This window comes from Pezoporus wallicus, unplaced genomic scaffold (assembly GCF_028554395.1).
Source record: "Pezoporus wallicus isolate ANWC-B61680 ecotype Strahan unplaced genomic scaffold, APGP_CSIRO_Pwel_v1 contig_10514, whole genome shotgun sequence".
NCBI lineage: Eukaryota > Metazoa > Chordata > Aves > Psittaciformes > Psittacidae > Pezoporus > Pezoporus wallicus.
The window spans coordinates 569,426-588,311 of record NW_026637640.1 but is presented as its reverse complement, the minus strand read 5'-3'; the positions used below and the strand labels follow the sequence as shown (position 1 = coordinate 588,311).

The window sequence follows — 18,886 nt, the reverse complement described above, 5'->3', positions numbered from 1 at the left end:
ATTCTGCTCCAGTCACAGAAGTTTGGCTGCTCCTCCTGGCCATCCTGTGAACTCTGAGAATGAAAAGTATAGAACGTTAAACACGAGGTGTTCGTTGGTCTAAAACATGGGCAGCTATTGCGGAGATCATTTACTCAGCCTAGCAACTGGGCTTGCCCGAGCTGGCAGCGTAAACCCCGAGCCTGTTCTAGCGAACACACTCAAGAGGCTTCTGAGAACCAGAGTCCATCAGGGGCCGTCGCTCTTTCCCCCCATGGGGCACACAGAGCATAAAAGTAAGGGTTGTTCTCCTCTGCTCTTTGGATCCCCAGCTCACTTAGAAATCCTTTTAGAAGTGATTGCAAAGGGAATACGAAGGAGGTAGGGGCAAGTGCGGCTGCTTCTGTGCGCAGGCTCTCAAGAAGCAGTCTCTTTCCTGGGATAGATCATAACTCTCCTCTCCTTTAAGTATGGCCACTTCTGCTCTTTGGCTTCTGGGTGCCTTCCAGGCAGCCGCAGTCCTCACAAACTGGGGCACAAACTGGGGCACGTGGTCAAAAATGACCAGAGAACATCTCCTTCAGAACGGGCATCTGAGCCAGAGGCCAAGGTAAGGGAGGAGAAGTCTTCCCTTCTCAAAAACGCAGCCCAGGACCACCAAGTGGCCATCCCAGAGGGACCATCCCAGAAGTGACTCGCGTTATTTCTCTCGTAATGTCATAGGGAAACGTTGATTTTGGTAATCTTTGTGCGGCAAATGGAAACTCTGCCTGAGACCCGAACTCCCATTAAATACCAGTAGCCAGTGGAGGCCATACAAGAGTGGCCTTAAACACCTTTCCTTTAGTACCGAGATGGGTCTGAGACCTTCGGGTGACCAGAGCCAGAGGCCTCCATCACCACCTCCCATGCATTTACCTATGCAGAGCAGGGCATCAGCCTCCCTTGCTGTGCTTGTTCCAGCTTCTGCTCCCACCCATCTTTTGTGGTGTCTCCACACCTCATCCCTGGGACACGGGCTAGGACCAGACCCCTCATTCACGGTGCCTTCCTCAGTGTCCCCATGGCAGGGACCCCTCAGAGTGCCCCATCCCACAGCGGGTCCCTCACAGTTGGAGCCTGGACCCATCAATGCCTCCTCACATCATGACGGTCCCTTTGTGTCCCCATGGCAGGGACCCCTCAGTGCGCCCCATCCCACAGCGGGTCCCTCACAGTTGGAGCCTGGACCCATCAATGCCTCCTCACATCATGACGGTCCCTTTGTGTCCCCATGGCAGGGACCCCTCAGTGCGCCCCATCCCACAGCGGGTCCCTCCAGTGTCTCCCCGCTCACAGCCCCCTCACGTCAGGGGGAATCCCTCAGTGTCCCCGAGCCTGGGACCCCCTCATCCCTCATCATGACCCCCCCCCCCCCCCCCCCCCCCCCCCCCCCCCCCCCCCCCCCAGTGTCCCCCCAGCAGCCGCAGCCCGAGGCTGGGGGCTCCCCTGCTAAGGGGGGGGCAGCCCTGGGGCCCCGCCGGCCGTGCCGGCCCCGGCCCCGCTCCGCTCCTCCCCGCTCGGGCTGGGACCGCCGTCGCCGCGTCCTTTTATACCGGCTAAATTTAGGCTGCGCCCGAGCCGCTGCCTCCCGCCCGCCCCGTCCGGGACGCGTTTCCTCCGCTCCCTGCAATTGGCTTGAGGGCGCCCGCGCCCGCGTTATAAGGTGGGGAGGGCGGCTCTCCGCGCCGCGCCGCTCGCCGCCCCGCACCATGGCGCTCAGCGACACCATCCTGCCCTCCTTCGCCACCTTCGCCAGCCCCTGCCGGGAGAAAACCCTCCACGAAGTGAGTCCCGGCCCCGGCCCCGGCCCGCTCCTCCGGGCGGGCGGCGGTGCCGCTGCGCCGCTTCCCCCTGACCGCCCCCCCCAGCCCTCACTTCCAACGCCACCGCTAACCCTGTCCCTTCTCTTTCTTCCCCCCAGAGATGGAAGTGCGACCAGGAGGCCAAGCCCCCCGCCGGCACCTGGGGCGGCCTCTCCCCTCGCAAGGAGGATGAAGACCTCAACAACGTGCTGGATTTTATCCTTTCCATGGGCAGCGACGGCTACGGCCAGGGAGCGCCCGGTGGGGACTATCCCCCTGCGCAAGGGGACAGCGGCGGCTTTTACCAGACAAACCCGTCCCCGGGATGCTACAGTGCCCTGGAGCAGGGCAGCCCCCCCCCGCCCTACAGCGCCGGCATGGTGCCGGAGATGATGCACTCCGAGATGGACTCCAGCTACTGCCCTCCTGGCAACGTCCACGGGCGCTTCTTTGTGACCCCCACCTTCGGGGGCCCGCAGTTCGTTGAGAACATTAAGCCCGAACCTGACATGGACAATTATGGACCGGTCCTGGGTCTGGTGCCCCAGGCTTGCCCGAAGATCAAGCAGGAGGGCAATGCCACCTGCATGATGGCCTATGAGCAGCCCCGGGTGGCCAGCTCCCCCCAGATCCCTGGGGCAGAGACACCTCCATTGAGCCCCGACGATCTCATGGTGAATGACTGCCACACGCAGATGATGTGCCCCTCGTCCGTGTCCTTCCAGCAAAGCTACCACCCGGCCTCCAGCTTCCACCACCCGCAGACCCATCTCCAGTACCAGAACACCTCCCAGTTTGGCCTGTTTGAGGACAGCCTGCCCTTGCAGCCCTCTGCTCCCAGGGGCATGCTCACCCCTCCTTCCTCCCCTCTGGAGCTGCTGGACTCCAAACCCAAGAGGGGACGTCGGTCCTGGCCACGGAAGAGGACGGCTACTCACACGTGCACCTATGCAGGTTGTGGGAAGACCTACACCAAGAGCTCACACCTGAAGGCCCACCTCAGGACGCACACAGGTAAATACAGCTGGTTCCTTCCCTGGCAGATGGGATGCGCTGCTTGCCGGTTGCGATAGCTGCCCGTGTGGGACAGTTCGCAGGCTGAGCTTTAACCCTGTAGTCTCTTGAGGAGTATTCACGGTTGAGCTGTGACAGGCGCTCAGATCTATGGGTCTGGGTGTTTTCCTGTGCATGTACAGGTCAAAGCGATTCTCAGCTTTGTCAAAGGAGGTTTACTGCAGGTACAGCTTAGTAAAGGGGATGCTGGAGCAGCTTAAAAGCACTCGGCTCTTGTTGTCGAAGGGCTCGGTAGGCAATAAAGGGATGCGAGGAGCTCAAGCGGGAAGGGTGCCCGTCCGTGGGAGTGCCACGCTGAGTCACGCTCTCTGCTCTCTCCGCAGGTGAGAAGCCCTACCACTGCAACTGGGAAGGCTGCGGCTGGAAGTTCGCTCGCTCCGACGAGCTCACCCGTCACTACCGCAAGCACACCGGGCACCGGCCCTTCCAGTGCCACCTCTGCGACAGGGCCTTCTCCAGGTCAGACCACCTGGCTTTGCACATGAAGCGGCACATGTAGCCCTTAGGGACTCTGACCTGCCAACAGCGGACCTCGCTCAACTGCTCGGGTGCAGGAGTGGGAGAAGCCTGTAGCTGGTACTACGCAGGGAGGCACCGAGGCGCTGGCGATGGGAGCTGAGGAGGGTTTGACACAAGGAGACTTAGCCGGTCATCTCCTGCAGAGAACGCGGTGTGTCTGTACCGAGAACCTGCCCGCTGCGGCCGGGAGAACAGGGGTTATTTATGCAGCTTCTGGGAAGGGTGAACTCCGTAAGACTCCGTGCAGAAGAAGCTGTAAATATGTTCTTGTCCCAGTCCTAACTGCCCCGTCCTAAGCTTTACGAGACAATGTTTGTATGGAAACTGCCTGAAGTTGACCCTAGAAGAGATTAAATGAATGTTACCGTAGCTAATGATGTTATTTTAGATCTCAGTTGAAGGCATGGCTAAGAGAACACTCCTCTTGTTAGACTGTTTCACAGGTGCAATAATATTCTTGTCTGCCATGATCTACACTAGAAGTACAGGGCTTGATGTCTTGTAAGAAAATAACCTATTTTACTGTAATTTTTTTATATATTGTAAATAATTTTATACAATGAGGAATATTGTATATGTAAATAGAAGACAAATGGGTATTTTGCCTATTTCTGTTTTTATAAAAACGTAATTTTTCAATGTTTGAAAACATTTCATCTTTTTAATAAAATCAGTTTTTCAGTGCTGCGATTTTTATTCTCCTTTGGGGTCTCCCTGCTTTCCCCACCACCACCCGGGTATGCTCCAAATGCCCAGCAACTGCAAGAAGATGCTCACAAACCAGAGCAAGGGGTTGCTCTAAACGAGAGAAGAGAGCACGTACTTGGTTCTCAGTGGTAAACAAGACCCAGGACAGAGTTCCACCAACAACCAAACCAGCAAAGTGGGTCTTATTCAGAATATACTTCCTAAAAACGGTTAAATAAGCAACACTGTAATTTCAGTCTCATTTCTAGTTTATGCTAGACTATTTTAATAGCATCCTTAATGTTTTCCAGATGCAGTTACAGTTTTGCCAGCAGTGTGTGGGTTTTTACTATAAATTTAAACACTGCATTTTTGTAATTATGGAGGCTTATTTTAAGGCATTCTTGTACATAAATTATCCTTGCTCTCAGGAGCTCACTGCAGAATTCCAACAGCACAGTAGTGGGATTTACACTTGAATTCACAACGCAGGTACAAAAACCTTCCTAACTCACTCCCCCAAACAAATTCCCTGCCATAATTCATATTCCCACCTAAGATTTCTAGAGCTAAGAAAGAGATTCACTGTTTTGGAGGAAAGGAATGCAGATTCTGAAAGCTGATTTGCAGTGCCATGGATGCTGCAATAAAGAGCTGCCACAAGTCAACCTGAGCCCCTAGAAAGCCCTTCCACAGCTGTAAATGAGATCAGAAGTCCAAATAGTGCATCTATGGAATAACTCCAATGAGGATCCTCTGGTTTACAGCTACGGTTTAGTGCTGAACCTGGATACTTGTGCGGATTCAGCTGAACAGTGGAGCATTTTTCCTTACCATCTGGATACCTGCAGCTTGGTTTGCATCAAGGTTGTGACATTCTTCTGTCTTTAGAAGTTAGGATGCACACGCATGAAATCGACAGGAACACATTTAAAGGGACTACAAATATAGCTATTCTTCTCTGAAAGCAAAGTCTGCAGTTGTTCATGTGGAACAGATGTATTTTGGGCTCCTAATCATTGACATGGAAGAATGAGTTCCACATTTCACTTTTATAGCTCTTTCAAAGTGAAATGTAAGGGAGATTTAACATTTCTTCATTTAAAACAAAGCTCATTTATTTGCTAGAAAAGAACAAAAATTGCACAATCCAATTCCAGAAAGTGAGGATGACTTAAAGATGTTCTAAACTTAGCACATGCATTGTTGCAACAGCTCTAGGTATTTCCTTCTCTTTCCCCATAGCCGAAGATCTTCATATTGCAGCATTGTCCTTTGGTGTTTAAGAACACAGTTGTTGGAAGTTAAGGCTTACCCTCACCTGCCTTTCCCTTGCTCTTTCTGAAGAGCTGGGAATGGGTTTGGTCATGCCCAGGTTTCAGTGGTACAGAGCGAGCTGAAACTGTTCCCTCTTTTGTAAGGTAGTGAAAAAGGGGGGCTGGCCACAGCCCCCCCTGGGTGCGCAGCCCGTGCCTGGCTCAGGAAGGACTCGAGGCACAGCTCTCCAGCAGCGGAGGGGAGCAGGGAAGCATCACAACCTGCTCCTCCAGCTCTGCTCGGCCCCAGCCAGCGCTCCCAGCACTTCTGTACCTCCCCAGTCACGAGAGTGGAAGGCAGCTACAGCCAGTGAACCAGCGCGAAGCATCGGTGATGCCTGCAGGCAGAGATCAGGGTTACTGCATTCACCAACCCTAACCCCCCCCTTGCGGGGCTCCTGTGCAGCACCCACCACAGTGGGTGCTCCTCCTCCGGTACCTTTCCATGGGAATAGCCGAGTTCCCTTTGCTCTAGGGACCGGTGTAGCCGGAAGGGTCCCAAGCTCTGCTCCTGTTCACCAGAAGGTCTTCAGATAAGACCTTTGTTATCTGCATGAGGCTGCCTTACCAAGCAACACTCGGTGATGAACAGCGTAGATAGATAGATACACTCTGCTCTGTGGTGTTCGCTGTCAAGAGGAGCAGGTTGTGTCCTCTGAGCTTTTAGATTCGTTGTGACTCATCTGAAAATAGGGCAAATTCCCCCCCTATATAACAATATATGGATATAAAAGCCCCCATATAAATATAACCCCCCCCATAAAACATAAAAATATTAAAAAAACCATATAAAATGTCTAAATATAAAAAATCCACATAAAAGTATAGAAATACAGGCCTCTAAAAGTGGGCAGGGACAGGGAGGACAGAACACTAATAAAAGTTCATGACCAGCTTGATTTCGATGGTTTAAAGGAGGGCATGTTTGATAATTTCTGTGTGGTCTTCACAGGAAACTGCAGGTTCTTGAATCTCGAGATAATCTTGTAACAGAAAGAGATGCTGATCTCATTCTTCTCACATTCTGAGTAATTGGCAACTCTCTTTTTCTTTTTTTTAACTAATTGCTTTAAATTAGTGCATCCAAAGATGCATGGATGTGACTCCACCGGTCTCCCACACCAGCAGGAAATCACCCCTGTAATCATAGACCATCAGCTCGGCATCTTTTACCTTCTTTTTGTTGTCATTAACACAAAAGACCCAGAACCCCATCTGCCTCCCAGGGAAGCCCCCAGGGATCCGCATCTATCCTGGACTGGATTGTGACACACTAAGGAAAGGGAGAAAACGAAGCTGTGCTTGACCCTGATGGGAGGAAAGGCAGGGTCCGTTGTAAACAAGATTTTCACACACCTTCTCACAAGACACCACCGTGATGGGCTCGCACGCCTTGCAAGATAGATTGCCTGATTAGATGGAGCGCGTTACGTGCGGAACCGAGCAAATCCTGCACGATGCTCCTAGTGAAAGGATGAGCCAGTACGCCTCAACTGGAGCCGCCACCCAAAGGGGGTACTGCTGGAAGTCAGCTCAGTCCAAGCCGGGGCTCAGAGCGCTGGGTTTCACTACACTCAAACCGGTTTCCCTCTCAGCTGCTGACTTCAGAGGAGTCAGTTACATCTGTCCTGCATGGGAAGTCATCTGCAGAGAACACCCTAACCCAGAGGCTGCTGCTGCTGCTGCACCAGCACCCAGAGCACAGCCGGGTCCTGCCACCCTGCTGCGGTCGCTCGGTCGCCTTCCAGCTCTCAGCACCCTGCAGAGCAGCCCAGCACCACGGCGGCAGCCTGCGAGCGAGCGGGCAGGGCGCTTCCAAATCCCCTTAGCCCTAAAGCTGAAGGCTGGGCTAGGAACCCTCTGGCTTTGCTGGGAGTTCACTTTAGAGCTGCAGTTTCCCAGCTGGAGGGAGCTGAAGTTTTCATCTTGGCCAAAGCTGCCCTCGAGCAGGGATGGGGGATTTCAGCCCGTGCGAGCTCTTGGTTGCTCGCAGCCACTTTCAAGCTGCCTGGAAGCATGGAGTAGTTCGAAACGTTGGTCCTCCGTCCACAAGAAGTGCCCCAAAAAGTCTGCCCATTCTTCAGATTATAGGACCGTGCGGTTCTGTGGTTTTCTGTGCTAGAAGCTCTGTGGTTTCTGAAGCTATTTTGTGCACCTATAACACAGAGTAGCTGTTAGGCTTTCCCTAAATTGAATTTTCGGAGCCAGAACCCCAAGCTCTAGCAATTTCTTTCGCTATATTTAAGTAAAACAACTACAACAAAGTCATGTAGCCATCGCCATGGTAACCAGCAGTGTTGGGGGAAAACAGAAAGAGGAGAATTCAATCCAAACACCGTGTAATTTAATGGGGAGAAAGCTATCCCCGCTGCTAACATCTGAAACGTACCTGGTGGCCTCGACAAACCTTACCCATCCCTGCGTGTCCTGGAGGGGCCACACTCAGCTGGGTCTGTAACGGGTCCCACCTGCCCAGGACTCATCCTCTGTGCCACAATGGAGAGGTTGGAGCTCCTGGAACTCCCTGGCACTGCAGTGACCTCTCTCTGCCATGAAGACCCAGGCTTTAGGCACCGCACCGTTCAGAAATGCACTTCCCATACATTTGGAGGAGAAGGAATAGGTTTACAAGCCAAATCCAGCGATCTAAAGCACGTAGCCATACACAATTCACAGGCCCTGCAGGTAACTGGCTCCACTTATTGATTCCCAGAGACTCCTTAAAAGCTCCATCCTATTTGATCCCAAGCAACCACTTCCCCATCACTTAGGCTGAGACTGGGAATCGTTTCTGCAGTGGAACAATACTCAAAGTGTGCAGAGGAGACAGGGATTTATCCTGAACTTGTTAGGCAGAGAGTAGGCTTGATTTAATCTTTTGAGGTCTGACTTTTCAGCCACAATTATTTGATCTTACAGTATTTTATGTAGACACAAAAAATGAGTCATGTGCTATGCTTAATGTAATGAAGATGAATTCACTTTTACTAAACCCACCTTTCCAAGCACAGGAAGAGCAGGAGCAACAAGGTTTTCATTTACTCTTTAACCACAGTTAGCATTAGTTACCTGCTTCTTTACCTGCTTCAATTACAACTCCTCGGAGCAAATCAAAAGTATTCTGCCCTTTGTAGTAAGAATAAATCCAGCAATACAGAAATTGCAGATGAACTTACCTGTTACAGGTTTATAATTAGATACAGGATCCCTTTAAATCACTTTTCCTTTGGCTTCTTGCACTTCTTACAGCTCTGAGCATTCCTGGAGCTCTGAGCTAGCATTATGTCATCAGGAAATACCTGGAATATCACACTGAACAGCCCCTGTGACTTTCAATGTGTTAGGTGAGAGGCTATTGAGCCCGAGGCTTAAACAAAACACCAAACAATCCTCAAATCCCAACACCCCCTTTCTTTACTCTAGGTTTTGGTATATTAATGGCTTTACATCACAAGCACTTGCACAACAAAGGATGTAGGACGCCTGGGTGCCCTTCCTGCAGGTGAAAGGGATGGGCAGAGAGCACACGGGGCTTTGTTCTTCTGTACAGTTCCCTTCTGAGAAGCTGTGATTAAGAACAACATTTATGGGAGGTTAAACAGCAGGAGTGTGTTTGCAGCTGGCAAAGAGCATCGCGAGGCTTCATCGGTAAGGAAGGCGATAGGATTTGTGAGTGCTGCTGTATCAGCACCAATAAACAGCTTTAATTGTGGCCATTACATCGAAAGAAATGCTAACCAGGCAGGAGGTGAAAGATGTGCAGTGACTAAACCGATGGTCACGTACAGCAGACGGGAGGTTCAGTAGTTTTCTCCCAGTGGTGCCTTCCTAGGCAAACCATGACTCCAGTTTCAGCGGTTGGGATGGCAGGAAGGGATCCGCGAGCTCAGACTTGCACAACACAAGTTGGCTTTGGGTCATGCTTAGGCAGTCAACGCATGCTACGTTTGTTTCTGAGGTTTAACAGCTGAGCTTGTAGCTTTGAGCTCCTTCAGGTTCAAATTTCCCTTTGCAGAGGTTTCTTCTTGAGCAGGATGTCCATGCTCTCCTTCCCTTCCCAATGAAGAGCCTCCTGGCCTCTACGTACAGGGAGTCCTTTTAGAGTAAGCACGGACAACGCAGATTAGCCAAGCATTTGTGACAGTGGAAGGATGAACTTTATGTGTGTCAGACTCCAAAACCTTGAGCGGGAGCAAAGCCTGGCTCTGCAGCCCCCTGTTTTGCACGGGAAGAGAGAAGCCGGGGAGGAAGCTGTGCCTGTCCATGCCACACCACACCAGAGTCAGCTCCTGGCTCTAAAATGTCAGCCTGCTAAAAATACTGCTGGAGAGCAATTCCGAGAGAAACCTGCCTTGGCAATGGGTCGTTACCCATGCCAACGTGTGCAGGGGCAGAGGAAATGAACAGATGGGAGAAGAATGAGTCAAAGTGAACCATGTCCAATGGGATGACAGTGAGGTGTGTTTTTCCAGCGAGCAGCCAGGGTTTGTCTCTGGTGATCTCCGAACCCCTCCCAGGATAACTCCCGGGATGGCTGGCATTGTGGCACACAAATTGTTTTGGAAAGGGTGCGGCGTTGGATTCTCTGACTGGTCTCTAAGCCCAAATGGGGCCGGGACGAGGAAGAAGGGGAAGGAGAGAAGGGAAAACAGCGTGCGGAGGCTACCGGCCAGAAGGAAACAAGCAGCTGGGCACAGCAAGATTCACCAGTCTGAGACAAGAGCAAAGAAAAGAAAGATTGCCAAAGTCTCCGAGCTCCAAAAAGTAACTTTTCATTTATTATATTAAACAATAATATTTCTTTTCTTATATTAAACAATAAACACATGAGATGGGTTAAAACTAAAATACCTTTCAGTTTGTTACAACATTTGAAAGAGAAATATAGCTACAACAATGTACATATTTGGAGAGATTAGTCAAATTTAGGTCAGCGTCGCAGTTTCCACTTTGTGTTTCCACCTTTTTTAGGTCAGACTAAAGAACGCCGTATTACAAGGGACACCAGAAGAGCACTCTCTAATTGTAACAGAAGGAACCACAGTCACTAGTTTTCCTTTTGAAGTGAAAACTTAAAGGGGAAGGCAGAAGTTGGCAAAATGAAAGCTCCATTTTATAACAAATTAGCCTTTATTTATAAAACTTTCAAGTAAAAAGAGCAGTATATCAACTGATAAAACAGGTGTGTCAATGAATAAAAGTTAACATATTTCCTCTAAAAATAAATCTTCTATGATTCCACCATACCCCAAGCAAAATTCCTTTCCTAAGGTGATTGTTGTGAAGGCTACAGAGATGCAACAGTTGACCCACAACAGAAACTCTGCTGTTCCATCAGTGTGGAAAGGGATTTGAATTAGATCATTATTAGCTGAGATCAATTCACTTCAACAGAGTTCCAATTCCAAACGAGGATTAAACAGAAATGAAATTCCTGAGAGGGAGGAATACAATGCAGGAGGAGGAGAAATCAAACTCATACGTGAGGGAAAGCAACAATCCTACTTGGACCAAAATCCCTTGGGCCTCGGTTCTACAGAATAAATACTCTTCTCAATGGAGAAACACTACAGAAGAAATAGTAACCCAAAAAGGATTAGAAGAAGAATCACGAAAAGTGCATGATCTTTGAGCATTAAGATGACAAAAGGATTTCTACAAAACTCCTGACAACAGATTTCACAGGCAGGAATTAGCAAAAGAAAAGGTTCTGCAGCGGGACACAGCTTGGAATTTCCTACGCTTGGAACGCACAGCACACGAAACTAAACAGAGTAAGGACTGATGATCCGCATAGGGCAGAGGTTTCATAAGGAAAAACTTGCCAATATAAAAACACTTCATAGAGCACTGCTGCTGAAGCACTGCTTTATGAGCATCTGCTTTTATTGCAGAATGACTGGTATGTTTTACAACAAGCCTATCTGAATAGATCGTAGGGAAACCACTCGAGGCCAGTGTGAGCATACTGGTCTATAAAGGCTAATGTGGGTAATTCAATACCTGTGTCCTACATGCAAGGTCTGCATGCGGAGGTTCAACGTGAATCATTGTCTGCCTTTCCTGTTTTAACTGTTGTGCCTCGGCGCTGGGTGCAATTCATGGTTTTCCATGAGTCATTCCAGCAGTGACGATACTCTGCATAAAACACACATATGCCACTATAAAAGCATACTAAACTCATAGTGATTGCTCAATGTACCACAGAGTCTCATAACCTATTCGAGCAGAATCACCTCCATTCTTTCCTCAAAGCCAAGAATGCAATGGATAGTCATTCCTCCTGAAGTAAAAGCTTAGGTGGAAAAGGAGGAAAAGCAGAGCTGAAATCCAGATGACAATTACGTGCAACCTGTATAACTAGAATGAAGCAAGGAAAACATGTTTCCCACCTCAGTGTGTGACTGTTTGGGGGGTATGGGGCTATGGGAATAGCTCCTTAAAAATGGTTTTTTAGAAAAGGGGGAAAAGAGAGAGAAAAGTGAAACCAAAAGCAAATGTAGGAGAAAAACCATTGCCTCAGCCTAGCGAAAGAAGAAAAGCTGACATGACCATCCCATGCAAGAAGATCAGAAATGGAGCCTTTTCAAAAAGACACTTTAAAATCTCAAAAGAATGGGAAATCACACCCAGTGCAGATGGCACTGACCTTCTGCCAGGTTTCTCTCTACACTTGGCACAGCTCCTGAACAGTTTCTCATGCCACTGAAAGTAATCATGAAACAAACTCATCAGAAGCAGTCATTTTTGCCTTTTTTCTTTCTTTCACCAGAACTTTGAAATTCTAAGAGCCACGATCTAATCTGCCTTCCTGTAAAAATTCCATTTCTTATCCACCTCTGCTTACAGAATACATACATACACACAAGCTTTAATATATAGAATATATATGCATATTCTACATATTCATTGTATATACACATCTTATGTACAGCACAAGTAACTCTATGCTAGACGCAGTATGTGGACGTATATAGTATATACGCACACTATTATTATATTATACAATACACTATATATATATGTACACACATAGACACAAATAATATGGATCTCAATGTACACTGTATATGCATTGTGTATACTCACATTTTCTATATCTTGCACTGTACATATTTTCTCTGCCCAAATGGCAATAGGCCTATTTGTGCTTTAAATTTCACTGTTCTGGAGGAAGATGATGATCAATGCCTTGTGTTAGAAGTTTTGTCTTAGAAGAAGAAGTGCAGGTATTATACAAAGCACTGAGTTACAAGCATAAGGGAAGAACGTGGGCAATGCTCCTTTTTGCATGGAAAACTGTATTAAATAGAATGGGGAGAAATCACAGCTAAGTTGTCTTCTACTGCAGTGTCTAAAATTTGGAATCAAGAGTGTTTCAGGAAACCTAAGGTTACTAAATCTAACACACTGTGTACAGAGAACACGTTCTGTCCTTGTTCATTTGCTTGAGCCTCTATTGCTGTCCAAGCAAACATGAAGAATGAGTCAATAAGGAAATAGGAAAATGAGTAATTAGTTCTAACACTATATGGAATGCTAGGTTAATTCACATTTCTGGCTTCCTGCTGAACAGCTTCAAAACACCGACTCACTGCCTTAGAACCAGTATAAATTACAGTATTTCAGAGCACTGACAAAGCAGCAGAAAGTCTTGTTATGGTACATAACTCAGAAGATGAATCAAGCTATTGAGCTCATCCACCCTGTCCCTCTGGAGTGACCTCATCCAAGCAGTAGTCCAAAAGTGATTTTCCTTTCTAAAAAGGCACTACATGTGAATGGGGGTTTATTGTAGCAGAAGAGACACCACAAAGACTTAGGCCCAAATGAAAAGGAGAATCTTACACATGGATACAATCTGATTAACTTCACTGAGAAGCCTGCAGCCATTCCACATGGAAAATTGCTCATTCATAGCGAGAGTTTTATCTCATGTTAACTATAGACAGGCCCAAGTTTGCTCTGAGAGACTTCAAGTCCTGTACACTGACAGAAAAGAGAAGTTGTTGACATTTTAGTATGCCTGATCATTTAACCTAACATAGTTTGGAGAAACATTACAATGGGAAGGGATTTCAAATCAGGTTCCGTGAAATCAGAAATACCTTCTACTGCATTCCACGGGGGTCATTAACAAGAGAGAATTCAAGAGCTTTATGTGGTTGGGTTTGATACTAGAATGCATCTTCTCCCCTTCGGAGGGCAATTAATGATTCACATTACTTGCAATATCACTGCACACAAAGCAAACAGGGAACTGTGACTCCTGAAACTGCATTTTGAGATACAAGGGTTCAGTTTCGTCAGGTATATTGCTGCATACATGAACGGATGGATGTGCACATGTGTGTATGCACACACACACTCACCCATACACCTACTCACTACTACCTGGGATGACAAATGCCACAGCTGCATTTCAGAGCTGAAAACTACTAAGGAGATTAAAATGAATCTAATCAGATTCTTATCTCTAAGGAAAGCATCCAAAATAAGGCCATTACAACAGAATGGGGAAAGACTGTTTTCATTCAGTGAACAGGCACTATCATTGTAGTATGAAAAATGAAAGGAAGCAAGGACATAAGAATAGAAATGCATTAAAGATGATGAAGGAATACCACAGTTTCATTTTAAGGGTTGCATCAATAAAACCACAGAATGTTAAGCTTTGGGATCCTACAGAGCCAAGGACAGGAAAGACTTGCCTACTCTATTTAAACATGAGTCCAAGGCAAAAACAACTGAAGTGTTCGAGTTCCTGTCACCAAAAAAGGCATTTTTAGTAAGTAAATAATTCACAGACTTAGCTTAAGGACATGACACGTAAAACACGTTCTGTGTTACCCTACCAGGTGGAAGTATTAAGTTCTATAGGTACATATAAAATCTGTTCCTACTTGGACTTACTTCTGCAAGCTGTGTTTTAAAGCCAATCCAGTCCAGCAGTACTTCTATAACTTAGGTATGAACGCGTATTTGGCAAATAAAACCTGTTTCAACTTGGCCTTACTTCAGCTAAATGATGTTTGATCTGTAACCCCATACTATAAGATAGGCGGAAATAAAGAAACAGAGGTAGGGACTGTCTCACACACTCAGGTACCACAAATCATACGGTCTATGTTCTGGTGGTTGGAGCAAAAGAGAGTAAAACGAGTTGCAGCGATGAACACTGCTCAGACTTGGTAAGTTTTCCACTGCTTGGGTTTAAATGAAAGCAGCCCTCAAACTTGTATCACAATCTCACTTGTTTATGAGATAAAGCAAGATTTTACCTAATGATTTAATTGCCAAACTCTCTGTCCAATTTACAACTGAATTAACTCCCTCTCTTACAACATCACACACAATTACAACTTAATGCAAACTAATGGTTAAATTAGAAGAACTTCTCATTGACAGAAATTCATAACATTTTACACAGTTCACCATGTCTGTATCCACCAGATATAAATGGCCAGATTCTTTTGTAAAAGCCGCATCTCCTGGGTAAAAAGGGACCACCTAATAATGAATTTATTCTGAAGACTTCGACATAGATGATGCAGATGGCGTACTGATAAACCTACCAGGAACTGCTAAATAAACGTATCAAGTGGAAGTTAATTCTATAAATATTATAATTTTATGACATTTTCTTTGAAATTCACACTGCAGCCTCAGAGCCCCAATGGAATTCAGGTAATATAAAGCCAGATTCACAAGCTGCAGCTCACTATACGCAACATCGTCTTCCAGATAAGGAAACTTTGCTTTCAGTATCTTAGGATCATACATTTCTTACAAGCAGTAAGTTTTATCTAGAACATATAATACAGCTTATACAGTGTTTCCTGCATATGATGCACTTGAAAAGCCACACAGAGCCCAGTTTGACATAACCAGCCAGTCTCGTTTAGAGTTGAAGGTGACTAGAATTATTTTTACAACATAAACCAAGAACTGAGTATTTTTATAAAAGCCACGTTTAAAGGTTTCACTTGGACAGGGTGGAGCCAAAGAAGCGCTACTTAAGAGTTTGGCATATCAGCCTTACTGAGTGCAATAGCCAACTCAAGGTCTTCTTGCTCTTGTCTCCGCAATCGAGCTAGTCTTTCTTGCTCTGCTTTTTCACTCTCACGCTTTGCCCAGGCCAGCTGCTGTTCTTCATTTCCAAACTAAAAAATGAAAATGGGAAACAAATTAATGAGGTTACCAAAGAGCTAGAAGAAATCACGTTAAAAATACAATGAATCAGACTTATTAAATATATGAATCAAGTCTACCAAGCTGTCTTAGGGTAGTTCTTCTGAATTAAGATAAAAATTCACTCACTGATTTCCTCATTTCATCCTTTAATTTATTTCCTTAATTTCTTCCTCCTCCCACCAGGAAACTAACCCATCTGGGCTGCACGTCCCTGCATCCATGTCTCAGCTGTGTATGAAAATGGCCAGGGGACTGGAGCCAAACAAAAACCCCACAAGCACAAAAAAAGCAAGTTAGTGGTTTGGGAGCAGAGCAACCTACATTCATTTTTAAGAATAGTAAATAGCTGGTAAAACCAAGAGTTATTTACTCTTGTGCAACTCCTCTGCGGAGAGTTTTCTTGTAGTGTTTCCTCTAAGGGTGACAGGTTTTAATAATGACTCTGGAGACTGCCGATTTGTGGGAAGTTTCATCACCAAAAGTTACAACAAGTGCTTCTCTTACTGGACATAAAATCCATGCAGAGTTTTTTTCCAGCAAGAAATAACGTAAGAGAATCAAATGTACTTCAGCAGAAAACACCAAGGAAACAGAACATATTTTAACACGCAGCATCCAAGCCTGTTTGAGCTGCCCCAAACACGTCAGTGCACTGCAGCAAAACTATTCCAAAGTTACATCCCAGGATTTACCACTGAAGGATGCAAAAAAGTCTGCTTGGTTGAACTTTTTGCACAAAAAAAATGACAATATTGTCTTGAAATCACAACAATTTCAAACTCAAATATAATCTGTGACTGTTTAATTTTAGCGTTGGCTGAAGAGGGTGACGGGCACAGAAACGCTCGCAGCTGCATGCAAATGCTTGCATTACAGCCCGCTTCTAACGTTTGCTTTGGCCTATCTTTTCTTGAAATGGTGGGGAAAACATGTTATTTGGGGGCGTTTTTTGGGGATGAGAAAACCATGGAATTTATAGGTTCAGTTGCAGCTGGATGCATACTGCACAAATTGTCCTGCGGGCCACAACACAGTAGTTCTAGACGCAGCAAAACGCACCCGTTCACTACCTGACTGGGCACCACCTTCCCCAACAAGCTTGAAACACATGGTGCTAGACCTGTGCCTGGCTACATCTACACTATGTGATGAGCCCAGCCCTGCCTTTTCCCCTCTGCACTGGATCTGTAATTTGTATTTTTAAATAAATGCACCCATCTTGTTACTCGTAATTTACATTCTGCTTTATCTACGTGCTTTGGGATGCTCCCAATTCCTCAGTTTATTTCTCTTATTATGCTCTTTCACGTGATTTGATGAAAGAAAAGGGGGGGAAAAAAAGGTATTTTAAAATTAAAGAATACTTCTGCTTTCATCAACGTCAAAACTTAGATGAGGACCTCTGCATCCAATGCTACTGAAATACAATAGAAGTGCCATGCATTTTACCGTATTTGACTTTTAAAGTGATTGAAATCATGTCAGCTGAAAGCTGACATTTAAAAGCTCCCGAAGCTTTTAAATAGATTAGTTTTGTTCAAGATACAGTACAGGCAGACTCAAATGGAAAAAGGGCTTCTCTGCTCATTCCAGTAATTCAAAAAGATCACATTAGCTGGGATGGAGAATAACAGTTACTCTTTCTGAAATACAATCAGCTTTGGTCAAACCCTCTGTTGAGAAAACAGTCTTACTTATATATAGCTTCCATCTGAAGATAAATCTTCCAAAGCTTATGAAAGTCCCAACTGTGACTTGCTTATTGTATATTTTTTGTGGTTAAAAGTGCTGAGTAAAAAAGGCAAAATAGGCGATTCATTGGCAACGAATCTGGATGTGCCTTGTTACAAATGGTTTGCAGAAAGGCATAAAAGAGACTTTTCAGGAGCATAACTCTGACCATCAGATAGCGAAATACCCAACAGTGCCTATAAAAAGGCAATGTAACCGAATTACAAGTCATTCAATACAATAACAATTGGTTTGCATATATGCAGGTTTTAAGAAGTCTGTAAATATATCTCATATAACTGTCATTTCACTGAAATCCCCCTTTTTGCTTTCTTTGGAAGTTCAGTTAGACCCAAGGCAGAAAGGAGGAAAGGAGCAGAGTGCAGAGAAACTGATCAAACACACAAAAGCTGCACTGACTCGTGTGTACTAAATCACCAGCTTATACTAAAAGAGAAAATGAAGTTTAGCTCTAAGCGCTCTGTTTCTGTTGGCAGGAAGATTGCTTTTCTTGTTGTTCTGTAAACTGAAGCTGGAACCTAGAAATACCTGAAATATGAGCTACCAAAAGGCTTTGTTTTTTAACAAAGAGCCGTATTTAATGCCATGAGAATATACTTAAACTGGGGGGGGCATGAATTTGCCAGAGCCTCAGAAAAAAAGCACCAGGTTTTCTAGAGTGCTACTCGAAGCAAGTGAAGGCTCTCACGTTACTTCTGGGCTAAAAGAACTTCAAGTAAAAAAATCAAACCTACGTGATTCTCTGATTCTGTTCTCAGACTCCACGGCCTGAAAGCTTTGTGTCAAAAAGCCTTCTGTCAGTCAAATGGCTCTGAATTTCCACTATGAGCAAAGTTCCCCAAACGTCAGGCAAAGAGCAGTGCAATATTCTTGCCGATTACAGGGTAACTGGTACAATTAAGGCTTCATACAGAGGATTAGGAATTCTCAAGTGCAGCAACATAACTGTGTTACAAGCAAGCAAAGAAAACGCCCAACAAACTGCAAAGGGATCAAGTCCCCAGTCAAATTCATGTAATGAAGTGCCACTTAACAGTAATTCTAAGTGCTACTGCTCAAGATCTCATTTTTCTATTTTTCCTTTATCTTCTAAAGTTAATCTCATCTCCTGAAAACCTGATGGCACAGCAAATTTCACACTAGAGCACCCGCTGGGATGGGGATCAGTGATTTTAGTTAATCATTTAATGCAATCAGGCAGTGTAAGCCACACTTTTAACTTAAGAAATGCAGTCTGTAGAGGAAGCCAACAAGAGCTGGGTAACAGTCATTCCATTCCATTATTTGTCTTTCACTGAAGGAAGAAATTAGATGTTCAAGAAATTTCAGATAAAGCAAGTTTTGCGTCTTATTTTTATTAAGAATGTCACCATTTTGTATACAATCACAGAATTTAACTGTGCAAATGCAACAGGCTAGTACTAACTGTGGTAAAGCATACAGAGTATCTTGAACTTTGACGTTTTCAGTATCATAGATAAATTAAAGCACTGAGGTCAGCTAAAAGTATGCAGACGACCT

General features: G+C 45.8%; 2 protein-coding genes across 6 annotated transcripts in view; one reads left to right on the top strand and one right to left on the bottom strand.

Annotated features, from left to right (window-relative positions):
• The first annotated feature begins 1,657 nt into the window (after positions 1 to 1,657).
• On the top strand, positions 1,658 to 4,106 carry KLF2 (KLF transcription factor 2). Its single transcript, XM_057406792.1, has 3 exons — positions 1,658 to 1,805; positions 1,943 to 2,837; positions 3,221 to 4,106. The coding sequence occupies exons 1-3, from the start codon at positions 1,731 to 1,733 to the stop codon at positions 3,394 to 3,396; spliced, it is 1,146 nt and encodes a 381-aa protein (XP_057262775.1). The 5' UTR covers positions 1,658 to 1,730; the 3' UTR covers positions 3,397 to 4,106.
• A 6,069-nt stretch (positions 4,107 to 10,175) lies between these two features.
• EPS15L1 (epidermal growth factor receptor pathway substrate 15 like 1) overlaps positions 10,176 to 18,886 on the bottom strand; it is a 43,819-nt gene continuing 35,108 nt past the window's right edge. For 4 of the 5 annotated variants that reach the window (XM_057406787.1, XM_057406788.1, XM_057406791.1 and 1 more), the window contains one exon: positions 10,176 to 15,582. In XM_057406787.1, the coding sequence (XP_057262770.1) occupies positions 15,436 to 15,582 (147 nt within the window). In that variant the 3' untranslated portion in view covers positions 10,176 to 15,435. The remainder of the gene's footprint in view (positions 15,583 to 18,886) is intronic. The other variant, XM_057406789.1, reaches the window with a different exon arrangement.

What these genes read in the sequence shown, in the direction of transcription:
- KLF2 (XM_057406792.1), top strand. Translation starts at nt 1,731, where the DNA reads ATGGCGCTCAGCGACACCATCCTGCCCTCCTTCGCCACCTTCGCCAGC. An exon ending in GGGAGAAAACCCTCCACGAA is followed by an intron (nt 1,806 to 1,942) that starts GTGAGTCCCGGC and finishes TCTTCCCCCCAG; the next exon opens with AGATGGAAGTGCGACCAGGA. An exon ending in CCACCTCAGGACGCACACAG is followed by an intron (nt 2,838 to 3,220) that starts GTAAATACAGCT and finishes CTCTCTCCGCAG; the next exon opens with GTGAGAAGCCCTACCACTGC.